Raw genomic sequence first — 13,013 nt, forward strand, 5'->3', positions numbered from 1 at the left:
GGTGGAACTCGTAGGAGAGATGTGTCTGGACCTGCTCCACGTTCAGCCAAATCCTGAGCTGACACAAGGATGCAAAGACAATTAATTCCTCCTGCAAGAGGTTCTGGCCCATTGGAGGGAAGAGGAGTAATGGAGCTATGAACCCAGGAACTGCAATGCTTCTCTCTTTTGAGGAGGGCACAGTATTTTGTCTCAGTGGTGTATGTAGGTTTATGTGTGCTGGTGAGGGGTACCACACTAACAAAAGGCTCATTCCGGATCACCCTGGGGAACCTGAATTTCTCTGTTTGCACTTCAGACTCCTCTTGGCACTTACTTGCTGTCGGGGAGGTCAACAACTGTGTGGAAGAGAGACCCGGTTACAGGCACAATTTCAGGCAAGCTGTTCTCCCTCCTCTCCTTCCGAGCAGGGTGGGATGCAGACAGGCTCCGTGCCTGCGCTTCTTCCAGGCTCACCAGTTTCATGGGCAGGGAAGCCGAGGGGAGGGTCAGGCTTTTCACCACCGATGCGCTCTCTGAAAAGCAAGGACAAACATTCCAGCCTGGGGTGAGGATAGACGGGAGCGAGAGCTTCATGCTGTTATTTGACTGGAATATCTCCTGCAGAGGGGGGAAAGGAGTGGCACGTGCAGGCAGAGAGGCTCTTTGTCAGATAAGTCTTCCAGCTCCTCAGCAACCTTATCCATCTGAGTGCATTCCCAGCAGGGGCTATGCTTGCCAGCCAAAGGCTGTGTTGCATGGACTTGCTGCCTCTGCTGGAGATGCTTTAGTGTGAGAGACACCACTGAAAAACACCAGGATTCACACACATTCCCCTTTCTCCTTCCTCCCTGGATTCTGGAGCACTTCAGTCCCCAATCCAAAGTTGGTGACTAATTCTTTCTCTCACTTCCACATCTTTCTCCTTGTCTTCTTCCAGAATGGGGGCCTGCTCTAAAAATCAGCATTACTTTCATCTTCCTAATGCATTTCAGGGCTATGGAAAGCAGTGTGACCAATAGTCCTCTCTGCTTACATAAGCACTAGCAAAGTCAGCTTCCCATATGCTACCAGAATAACAACCCTGCCCTAAACAGACCACCACAACGTGTATGAAGGAAGCACAGTGGACTTGAATCTACTCAGTACTTAGCCAGTGCAAACTACTGCCTGTGCCGAGGGGCTGAGTGAAGGGGCACTTTCCCACTAAGAAATCAACTGGGACCATCAGCATGTTCCTTTCTTGACTCCATACTGCTGTTAAAGGCCAGCAATGTTCAGCACTTAGCAAACCTGGACGAGTTTTAGGCCAGTGACCTGCAATACAACTGGAAGACTTGGAATTTACTAGACAGTGTTTCGCTACACTGCTTAAGGCAGTAAAAGAGCAGTTCTTCACTCCATGCCTTCTGCCAGGGCGTAAATAAGGGCATAATAATGGCACCAGCAGAGCAGGATCGAGCAGGATACCACACTAGAAATGCAGGCTCTGGGGAGAGACTAGCAAAGAATGCCACATGTTAAGGGCAAGGTGGATGAAATGAGCTGACACGGGGCTGGAAAGCAGAAAGGTGGTCAACCCCCTCACTTCTGAAGGTATTAAAAGTCCTCCCAGTGCATAAAACTGAAAGATAGAAAGATGCATATTTCTGAAATGATACGAAATCACAGTAGATCCAAGCCCTCTCGTTTCGCAGGCTTAAAAGCATTTTGACAAACCTGTCACTAAGCAACAAAATCAGCATCTCTGGAAACTGTTGATGTCCCAGGAAAAGAAATAAATCTCTTTCAAAAAATGTCTCCAGGTACAAGACATAACTTTTAAGAACACAAGATTAAGTTTTATCCTGGATTGTGGCCTCTGACTTGGGTGGATAATGGTGGCTTCAGGTCAGGTATTCTTGGTATGAGCAATTATAACTGGGGGAGCCTGAAAGAAGAACTGAGACTGTGCTTAATGGACTTTGAGAGAAAACTTAGACCAGGGACTGAGAAGAAACCTTTCCTTTTGTGGAAACGGTTAAGTTGGGTGAGATCATGTAAAAGACAAGCCATAGAGCAAAATGAGAGCACACTGAAGAAGGCTGGTATTCAGAAAGAAAATGCTGGAGATAGGGATGAAGAGGACAAGAGAAATGAGGGATTGGGCTCGAGGTGTCTTAGGGGGAGTCTGTGAGGATAGTGACAGTTGATGTGCTGGAGATATTAGTTGAAGGGGGTACAGTTAAAGCTGGAATACATGGCAAGCGACATGTGGAGTAGTGCAAGGAGGTTGTTACCCATGTTCTCTGCAGAGCTGGCTTTCCTGTTGTTGCTGAAGATCTGATCCACGTGATTCAAGATGAACTCAATCACCAACTGCTGCACTCGTACCTCCAGGAAAGCTGCATCCCCATTGCAGCCAACTGCCTCAATCTCCTTTGACCTGCATGAGGTAAGAGGTAGACTAGGACCCAGCATTGCCACACACAGCCCTTGGGAAGGAAAGACCAGCTTTCTTCCTGCAAGGCTTGGAACAGGAGTGTTTGTCCCAGTCTTGCTGCACCTCTTGGTCTCCTTCCCTCACAAGCCCTCATCCTCGTTCTAGTAAAAACCATTTTCCCTGTTTTCTCTGCCACATTTGTTATTTTCTTTCCTGCCTGTGTTATTTCCCCTACACTTAGCTTTTACATCCTTCAGCAGCAGATAAAACTGTGACTCTCAAACTCCATTCTTCCTCTTTACTCCTCTTCTAGCTATTTCAAAGTTGGACCTGAAAGACAACACTCGAACACCTTCAAACGCTCTCTTCAGATCCCTATTCAACGTTTCAATCATCTCTCAGTGAAATCCCTTAGAACCTTGCTCAGGTCTTCCCCACTCCAATTTTGTCAATGCTTAGCCATGTGCCCCAGTAGTCTATTCTCTGCCCTCCTGCTCTCCCACATTCTCACTCTTGCTCTCAGCAAAGAAACATTCCTTATCTTGACATGCCAAAGTGTTGCTGAAGAAATTATCTCTGGGCAATGGATCCTTTGTAAAGTTAATGACTGGTGTGTTAGATAATAGCCTGGGGCATCGCCAAGAGGATAACCCGGTAAGGAGACTGAGGTTGTATTTGTTGCTTCTCTCTTTTCCTCCCTGGGTCTTGTACTCATTAAAGATTGCAAAAGGAAACAGACTGCAGGGTTTTTTTTGACAAGGACAGATGCTAGAATGAAAGTACCTCAGCAGTAAAGGTCCACTTTGCGATATTCAATAGAGTCAACATCTGATTCATTTTCAGAACCTGGTTTTGCCTGGTTTGTGATTTAGAATGAAATAACTCCTTAGAGAATGCATTTCAGGCCTGTACCTCTCCAGTTATTGTCCCTCCTGCCCTCTCCCAACCCAGGACTACCCCCCCCCCCCCCCCCGTTCTGCTATTGTCCCTCTCCTGCCCAGCTACAGTCCTGGACTCTCCCTCAATACATGGGAGGATGAACAGGGAAGGAATTTAAACAAGATAATACAAGATATTTTTTTCTATTTTTTCCCCCAATATGTTATTTCTTCTCATTCTGTTTTTCTCTACAGCTTATCAGCCCAACCTCTGCCTGAATCTTATCTGGACCTCTTCCCAGCAGACTGCCAGGCATAGAAAACACCACATACTAGCTGGTGGTCTAGTGACCTCACCCTATATGCCATCTTGAGCCCACCAAGCTTATCTCACATCTTCTGAAGCAGATTTGGGCACAGACCTGTGTTATTATTGCCCTGTTGCTCTCCCTTCCAAACCTTGTTGTCTCTCACCACCCCACTGCAGAAGCGCTGGCACTGTCAGAAATGTCATCTCCGTTCCACAGTGATGAGCTAACTCCTCATTTTTAAATCAATGTGCTTAACTTGCAAATAACAGCTTTTTTTATTATAAGAAACACACAAACCCACAAGCTTCCTTGGCTGCTTCAGTAAAACCTCGGATTATTCAACCTGGAAGAATTTTTTTTCTCCTTTAAAAGCTGTTTGCTCTCAGTTGTTCTGCTTTTCCCTGTCTTTGCATTTCCCTCAGGTTCTGATGCTCCCATTGGAGCTCAGTGTGGTGCTCTGGGCTTTATACTGTACCTGAGGAGATTGGGAGCCCACACCAAGGCCAAGTTTCTGGTATGCATGTTGGTCATGTTGCTGAAGGAGGCCAAGTGAGTCAGGTGCTTGATCAGGTATTCCAGCGTTCTGCAGTGGTTTCACATGAAGGAAGAAAAGTGTGTCAAGTGTCTGCAATGGTGCAACAAGCCATTGGATGGGAGAGAGGACTTACAACACTAGCATTTACAGGGGATGGCAGTGAACACCTGAACAACTCTGCTCTGGTGTGGCCAAGGATGAGGCACGAACCAAACAATCCTTGTCATGGTCGATGGGAGACAGAATGGGATGCTGCAGAGGTGGAGGGCTTAGCTCTTGCTCAAGCACCTCTATAGGGGTCATACATGGGGAAGGAAGGTGATAGACTGAGGCAGGGAGAGCTTGTTTGATCTCTAACAACAGTTTGTTTGGTGATATTTAAATGCCAGATGAATTGTCAGATTTGGAAATACTGAGTCAGCTTTTGGGAATTAACTGCTGGAAATGAACTGCAGTGGTGTTTCAGGCAGCATTCCCTGGGGTAGGGGTCACCACACTGTTCAGCAGCTCGGTGAGCACGTTCTCACCTGTAATGCGATGGTGGGAGCTCCTGGATGACATTCTGAATTCGTGCCAACTGCTCGTCCTCGGGGAAGCGGGATACTGCTTCCTGCGGAGATAAAGGAAACAGTCCGTCCTGGCAGTGCACTCAGGGGAGAAGGAAGAGAGATAAGGAAGGTCACATGAGACAGCCTGTCTCAGAGGGCATGCTCTCTTGTTATCTTACAGAGCTATTGGTAGAAGCTAGCTTGTGAGAGATTTGCTGCACTGTTATTTCATGCCTCAGTACATCCTTCCCAGGCACTGGGACATGGTGGTCAGTGTTCTGGGGAGAGGGGCATTTAAGGACTGAGCTTCAATTAGGAGTTATGTTTCTTTTCCTTCTTTCTTTCTTTCTTTCTTTCTCTCTTTCTTTCTTTCTTTCTTTCTTTCTTTCTTTCTTTCTTTCTTTCTCTTTCTTTCTTTCTTTCTTTCTTTCTCTCTTTCTTTCTCTCTTTCTTTCTCTCTTTCTTTCTTTCTCTCTTTCTTTCTTTCTTTCTTTCTCTCTTTCTTTCTTTCTCTCTTTCTCTCTTTCCCTTTCTTTCTTTCTCTCTTTCTTTCTTTCTTTTTGTTCTTTTTTCCTTTTTTAACTCGGACAGGGATGCGTGGGATAGAAGGAAAGAGAGAAATGAAAATAATGGGAAAATTGAATAATTTTGACCCCTTCCTCCCTGAAACTGTGTTAAAAATAAAGATCTTTCAAGCCCTGTGTTATGAAAACAGCTTGATTATACATGTTTCATATCCTTCAAGAGAAGCAGTAGTTTGGCTGTCATATGAAGATAGCCGTAGGGATTGTGTGAGTTTGAATCTTTTAGAATGGGTGAAGCCTTAGCAAAATCGCTGTCCAGGTGGATTAATACGTTCTTACACTCAGGGTTAGACTAAGTTAGACGTAATCAAGGTTATACATCACTGAGTAATTGTCTACAGACCAAGAGCTTAGCGAGCCACAGTAAGCTTTGGTCTGCATTCCTAGGAGTTTACTGCATTGGTATTCATCTGCTCAGCTATTCCCTTTCAATATTTGCGCTGGGGAAGGACAAACCACCAATGAGTTCAACCAATGCATGGCTGTCTGGAAGCTCCTGCCTACCCTACTGCCGCTGGAGTTTGGAGCGAGTTCAAAGAAAGATGCTGGGACCCACGATGCAAGCAGCAGCTTTGCCTAAAGACAGACGTCAGCACTGCTAGGACAGGAAAGGAAGGAAATAACCCATCTCAAACCACCCGCTGCTTAAACATTATGAACCTGAAATTACCAGCCACAATGAGAAAAGCATCTTGTGTCAGTCACTACAACATCCCCACTGATAAGGCTGCCATCTCTCTTCTGGTCACTGTCCTTTTCCCAGCAAACCACTTCTCATGTACAACCACCAGCAAACCAAACATTGCCAGTTGAAAGCCCAGAGATGGATATGAATCATGTTTTACTTCCTAACACTGGGAATTGAGAACTATGACCTCTGGTTTGAACTTCTCACTGGTATGCTGGCAAAAGAATATGAGTGAGCTCACTGGTTTGGTGTACATGACATGTGGATGCACTTGTTTTGCCCAAATTGAAGGTAAGTTAACTCCTTCTAGTATTCTTACCCATAACTACAGCTCCTTTTTTAAAAACAAACCAAAACCAAAATCTATTGCAATCAGCCCAGAAATCCTAAGCATAAGAACTCTTGTGATCTCCATACAAGGTTTCCAGATGAATGGCCTTGGCCAAAGATGGATATGGACGGAAATATAAACTTCAATTGGTGTTGCATCTGAAATATTAGATTTCAATTAGATCGCACATGGTATTTTCTCTCCCAGTGATAATTTTCACTGTCATATTTAACTTCCAGGTCTCAAAGACCTAATGCTTAGACAGCAAGTGAATATCAGCTTCTTTGAGGTCATGACCCATTCAAACCTCTGAGACACATTTTGGACCCATACATGTTGTGCATTTGAAAGCTGAGCTCCCCTCCAAAACTCAGGAGAGCATAGAATTCCAGGAAGAACCAATAACTCCATGTATTACATGTCTGTTAATCAGAGTATGAATTTATGTAATATGGGATTTTATTTACTCCACTGGTGATGCTGGGAGTGCAACAATTCATATGCACTGGTTTAGTCCAGAGAGAAGGTAGGCTTGGCCTCCCATAGCTGATTTGCACAGGGAGTACTTTGTCCTTTTATGCCTTAGGCTGGAACAAGCTAAGCAGAGTCAACTTGTCTCTCCTGTGAAACAAGCACCCATCACTAGAACAGCAAGCTGGAGAGCATGAGAGGCCATCGTTTTGCAAAAGTTAATAGCCAGTGAGGTCATGACTGGGATGTTCCATCCATGAACTTGACCCAGTGATGACCAAAAGGCCAATCCCTCCCCAAGTCATTAAGAACTTGACTTTCCTTAGCCACAAATGTCTGAATCACTCTGGTGACTCAAAGTGGAGCCTATCCCATCTCAGAGACAGCTCCGACTGAGTCAGCCTGGGATTAGCATACATTCTTTACTCCTACCAGTGCTCTTCTGCCGAGGCACAGCTGCCACCATTCTCTGTTCAGACTCCCCACGCGTACACACGCTCCTAGCAGGTTTGCTGCTCCTTGGGGAATTGGTCTTCTTTCTTTCTTTCCTGCTGGTATCTGACTGTGCTTCCTGTCAGCTGGGTTACCCATTATAAATCCCTACTGCGCAGACTTAGTGAATAATGGATTTTCTGGCCGAGCAGACAAACTGAAAAGCCAGAGATTTAAAAAACCCACACTTTTAGGTCAATCCAAAGTGATAACATTCTGGGGAGCTGGCACAAGATGTTAAAACGCAATTGTTCCAGGTTGACCAAAGCATCACACTCAACCATAAGTGTAAGAAATGCTCATTTAAATTTGGGGCCGTTTAACCCTTTCCTGAAAGACATTTTCTTTAAGAGCTAGATGTGTTGATTTAATGTCAAACCATTTCTTTTAGAAAGCATTTGTAAAAGAAACATTTGGACAGCTACAGAAATGCCTTCCCTTTTGTTTTTGAATAAAGCTATTTACCAAATGTATCTAACAAAAATCTGCAAGTCATCATCATTCCCAAAGTGCACTTTTCAGCAAACATTCTTTCCTAAAAAAGTTTCCATCTAAATCTTCATGGTTCCTTTCGAGCATTTCTCTTTCATAAATCAGTAGCGATAGCCAGAAAGACAGCAGCCAAATAGCTTCAACAAGAATGAGGCTCATCAGTAACTCTGAATAGTTGAATAATACCCTGTGTTTGCAAGATTCTAGTCATCCTGAATGTCTCTAGGATGGAGATCCTATCTGATATTCTCAGGATATCTATATCCTAAGGATACAGGTCAATTGTTCATATCTGCTCAGAATTTTGACTGGAGTTTCAACTATACATCACCTTGAAACACAGACCAATCTTACTTAAAATTTGTCATTGAAACAGCAAGATGCCTAAGACTATTGCATATCTGTCAGGCATCACAGCGAGCCAATTCCCAGCCCACGTTCCATAGCTCAGCCGTAGTCCCTAACAACTACCTGACTTCTTATAGTAGGTTACTGCTTGGCTCATCCCATCTGTCTTTGCCCTAAAGCAAGCCCCCTTGGACAGATCTGCCTGCATCTTCCCACAGCAGGCAATAGGGAGCTTTTGGAGGATGCCTTCTTCTTGTGAGGATCCCATGGATCTCTCTCAGTGCCTTCCGTGCCATAGCAGTGCCACTTGTAAGTACTTGATTCAGGATAGAGGCAGTGCAGACAGCACCACCTGAAGGTAAGGTTGGTTGCCACTTCCCTTTTTATTTGGACATGAGTTTGCAAAACTCCTCTACAACATCACTGGCTATGTCTGTCCTCTCCCAGCAAATGGGAAAGAGCAGGATGACAAGAAATCCCTAACAAAGGACGGATGTTTCTAAAACTGAGGAAACATTCCCATCCACCCATCCCAGTTGTTTTAAGAAGTTGGTGGATTCTCATAGCTGAAAATCCACTCCTCTGGCACGAAAGATTTCAGCCTGAATGACTGGATTTAGATTTATTGGTGCCATAAAGAACTGAAAGTCAATTTAGAGCAGTAAGAAGCAGAAGACTAACAACAAGCATAATTTGTTGCACCACCTTTGCATAAAATACTGTCATCAAAATTAGCCAACTCTCTTAAATAGAATGCAGGCTTTGTGCTCTTATTTTTCAGCTCCCCCGCAGTCTGCTCCTAGGCTCCAACTGAATCCATGTATAATCTTGTTGTTTTGCAGAACTGAGTAACTACTCTTTGAATTATAATCTCTTTAAACAAGGTTAGAGATGTCTGTTTGGCCAGCTGCCACTTTCCTCTGCCATTTGTATTTATGACATGGTCGTGATAGACCTGATACGCTGTAGCTGGCATAACCCCTGTCATCATTTGTACTCTGATAAACTGTGTGGAAAATGCTACAGATGCAGAAAAGTTGGTGCTTTATACATGGGCTGAGCAATCAGTTTGTGCAGGCATCAGGGACTGTTGGAGGGACAGGGATGAGGAAAACTCACCCTTGTGATTACGATCATAAGCCCCAGGTGATCCAGAAACCTCTCAGTGATGGACAGTAATTAGAAAAAGAGAATGAGTAATTCTGGGAGGAGGTGTACAGTGGGGAGAAAGAGTAACAGCAGGGAAGAGATGCAGTGGAAAAATGAGCAAGATGAAATAGAGGAAACAGCAGAGAAACTGAGAAATAAACATGTAATGCTGGAAAGAAACAAGGATGGGGAAAGAGAGCCAGTACAAGACAAGAAGGGAAGAGCACTGAGAAGCATTTATACTGATGCACAAGAATCCAGGACACTGGAGTGAACCCCAAACATCTATCACGGAGGAACCTGCAGCACATCCACACTGCTGGAGAGGAATAAGAACAGCAAAAGGGTCTCACCGTGAATTTCTTGTAGAGTTCATAAGTGAGAAGAGGGTTGGGCAGTTCCCTGAAGTACAGCTTGCAGAGTGACCCCACGCAGTGGATGTCCTGGAGGTAAACTTCCCTTGTCAGATCCGGGCATTGATCAGAAACAAACTCTTGTCTGAAACAATACAGAAACATAACAATGTAGGCAGTAAGAGCTGTAGCATCCCACTGTTCCACCCTAAGTCCTCTTCTGCAGCTAGAAGAAAAATCAATATGGAAAGCAGAGGTGTTTCTGCAGCCTGGCCCAGGTTGTCTTCTGGGATTAGGTCCTGAGGTTTCAACTAGTCTCTGGTTTTGCTAACATAGTCCCATGAGTAGTCCCCAGATGATATAAAGACATTGCTTTGTCTTGAATTGAGAGAGAACAACTCAGCATTTGCGCTGAGAACCTCCATGCCTTTCCCATACAGGGGGAGATATTTTTCCTGTGTCATGGGCTAATACCTGAAATATATTTCCGTGTTGTGAGCTTCAGAGGCAGTTTGTCTTCTGCATCAGTGCAGAGCTCTGTTGGCCCCAGTGTATCCCTGAGGGACTATGTCATGGTTTAAATCCAGCTGGCAACTACGTACCATGTAGAAATGTACCATGCAATGTGACTGAATCCTGCTGGCACGCAGACGGGTTGCCCTTACCTCAGCTTTTGTATGTTGGATGTCACTCCTGAGAGGCGGTAGATCCCATCCACAATGCCATGAGTCTCAATGAACTCCGCACAGCTCTTCAACACGTAGGGGACTAGGAGGGGAAAGCAAGTCAAGATGCCCAATGAATACACACTGAGAACCTCCATGAGTAACCACAGGGAGGACAGTTTGATGGAACAACAGCAGAGGTTCTCTGCAATGGGAGAAATACAGGGCAGACCAAAAATAACCCCCACAAACTGGCCATAACCATTTGCAAAGTAAGGATAAGCTACGGTTGTGCCTTGCCACGCTCATTGGCATATGACAGTGACTAACCCTGCAGTCACAGAAACCTGTCAGAAGAAAGATAGAGTTTCTCGCTCTCAGTTTTCCTTTTTCTTCCAGAAAAAGAAGTAATTTCATTCTAATTGAAAGCATGAGGTAAAGCATGAGGTCCTGGGAACCTCCCCCCTCCCCAAGATAGAGTTCCAGCCTCACTGAATTGTGCCAAAAGGTCTGATGGGCCTGGATAAAACTCAGAGAAGCATTCACACTTCCATATAAGCCTACAAACCCACAGTTCAGTGCTCATAAACCCTCAGAGAGGGGGTATAGAGTTCAAATATCGATGAGATCTGCACACTGACAAAAGCTGACATTAGCTTCAAATGAACTTCATCAACATAACCAGCCAAAGACTTAACCAGTCTTAAAGCCAAGAGCAGCCTGAGGCACAACATTTACATCCAGGCCTGGACCCAAAGCATATGTTTATTTTTCCCCTATTATATAGGTATAGGAAACCCTCGTCTCTTGGTCAGACCAAGCCTCCCTGTCCCCACTAGTATAACAACCCTTGCTGTAACAATAACAGTAAGAGAGCCCTTCCTTATTAGGTGCTAGAAACTACTGTGTATTTAATGCAATGTTTCACACAGCCATAAGCACAAAAGTCAGTAAATGCAATAGTTAAAGTTCCCTGCCGTAATGCTGACTCTGCTGCTCTGTGCATTTGGAAAGCTGTATGGAAGAAAACAGGCTAAGCCATACATTGGAAAGCCAGGCACAGCAATTGCTGCATCTTTGTGACACCACAAAGATAATGCCTCTGCCTGGACCTTCTCTGAGCTCTACTGCTTGAAGTTCAGGATCATACTGACATATTAACCTGTGCTTCATAAGGTGGCATCCAAAGACAGCACTCCAAGGACAGCCTGAACAAATAACAGCTGGTACATTATTGCATTTCTCATGGATGCCACTGAGGCCAGAGCCAGCTCAAGAGTGGACTTGTCCCTACTAAGCAGCCCAGGGCATAGGCCTTGGTGAGGAGGGCTCCCAGGCAGGTGCCTACCTATTGACACACTATTACTGAGCCCAGTCAGTCAGGGGAGTGCTACCCTTCTGCTCCTGACTCTCACCAAGGGAAGTAAAGAGGTCCTTCTTATGTGTCCCTTCTCTTTTGGCAGGGATACATAAAATGACAGGGATTACTTGGGAGCCTGAATGACTCAAACAGACTCATAATCCTCAGTTAAAGCAGCCTCTCCAAAACAACAGGGTAAATTTGACTTTATGGTTTTTTGAACAGGGACTCATAATGCAGGTACATCAGTCATGCTGGGTCACAACCAAAGCCTTGGGCTGATTTTTAAGACCCTCAAGTTGTTGGTCTAAGACTAACAGGACCCAGCCTACAACAATGTTCATGAAACCACCAAGAGAACAGGTGAAGTCTACACAGTCAGAGCTTTGTCCACAGCAGTCATAGAGCTATATGATCTTCAAGGACATTTGAAAAGGCATATCAACGCATGGGGAGCATTCCTTTCAGTGCCTACAGCACCTGCTCCCTAAGAGGACTAGACAATGTGGAAGGAGATGAGTAAAATGAAAGTATGGCATTTCCCTAAAATCCTACCAAGAAAAGCCCAAGTGACACATCAAGAAAAAGGACCTTCCTATTTCTGAGAAAGACCTGATTATCTGTAACTGCAGTAGGGAACTCAGATCATATGATGATGAATGGACATACTAGAAATAAAATACATAAAGAAAATAGGCAAATGGCTTCAGGCATCATCTTCAATTCTGGGTGGTCAGGCTGTACCATCTTTGTGGCAGGAGCTATGCATACATGGCATGTTAAGATTTCTTTCTTGGTAGGGGTCTCTGGGGGTAAATCTAATGCAAACAGCATAAAAGAAAGCTAGGCAGATCCAAGTTCACTTCAGATCTATTTGGGTGGGGGAATGGGTGAAATGCACTATGCTGCCTCGGAAAAGAAGATATAATTGAACAGGAAACCTATTTGATCAGGACAGCCACATGAAAAGGTTTGTTTAAAAATTAAACGATCTTTCTATTGACAAACTTCATAGGATGGTGCCTAGCTGCTATAAAAATGGGGTCCACGCCCACAGCGCCCTTTATTAGATAGAAACCTCCACGTTAAGAATAAGCACACCATCTAAAACTATATGGACTGATGTTTGTTGTGACTGAATTGACCTCTTGAAAGTAAGACCTATTAAATCCCACCGGGGTTTTTGCTGAGTTTGAAGTTTCCTTGGGATAAATTAGGTCAAGAGGCCTCAGGCAGGTAAGCAAACCTCTTCCACACGAAGCAGAGAAGGGCAGATCCATCTGTTGAGGACTGGTAAGAAAAAATAAGGGGCATGAGGGGAATAATCTGTCGCAAATGCATAAGATTCATCCCATTTTTAAAAGTGGGTGAAGACTCCACAGTAGAGACAACCTACAGACTGCAGAT

The 13,013-nt window shown here is 44.6% G+C and overlaps 1 protein-coding gene across 2 annotated transcripts in view; it reads right to left on the reverse strand.

Moving 5' to 3' along the window:
* ARHGAP31 (Rho GTPase activating protein 31) overlaps positions 1-13,013 on the reverse strand; it is a 65,046-nt gene that overhangs the window by 12,212 nt on the left and 39,821 nt on the right. Inside the window, exons 3-8 of one of the 2 annotated variants that reach the window (XM_061454029.1) lie at positions 10,247-10,349; positions 9,582-9,726; positions 4,653-4,735; positions 4,066-4,173; positions 2,259-2,404; positions 317-515 (exon numbers count right to left, since the gene is read on the reverse strand). In XM_061454029.1, the coding sequence (XP_061310013.1) occupies positions 317-515; positions 2,259-2,404; positions 4,066-4,173; positions 4,653-4,735; positions 9,582-9,726; positions 10,247-10,349 (784 nt within the window). The remainder of the gene's footprint in view (positions 1-316; positions 516-2,258; positions 2,405-4,065; positions 4,174-4,652; positions 4,736-9,581; positions 9,727-10,246; positions 10,350-13,013) is intronic. The other variant, XM_061454030.1, reaches the window with a different exon arrangement.

This window comes from Pezoporus flaviventris, unplaced genomic scaffold (assembly GCF_033815535.1).
Source record: "Pezoporus flaviventris isolate CSIRO_AGI_PZ_B2104156 unplaced genomic scaffold, CSIRO_AGI_Pfla_v1 ptg000015l, whole genome shotgun sequence".
In the NCBI taxonomy this organism is placed as follows: Eukaryota; Metazoa; Chordata; class Aves; order Psittaciformes; family Psittacidae; genus Pezoporus; species Pezoporus flaviventris.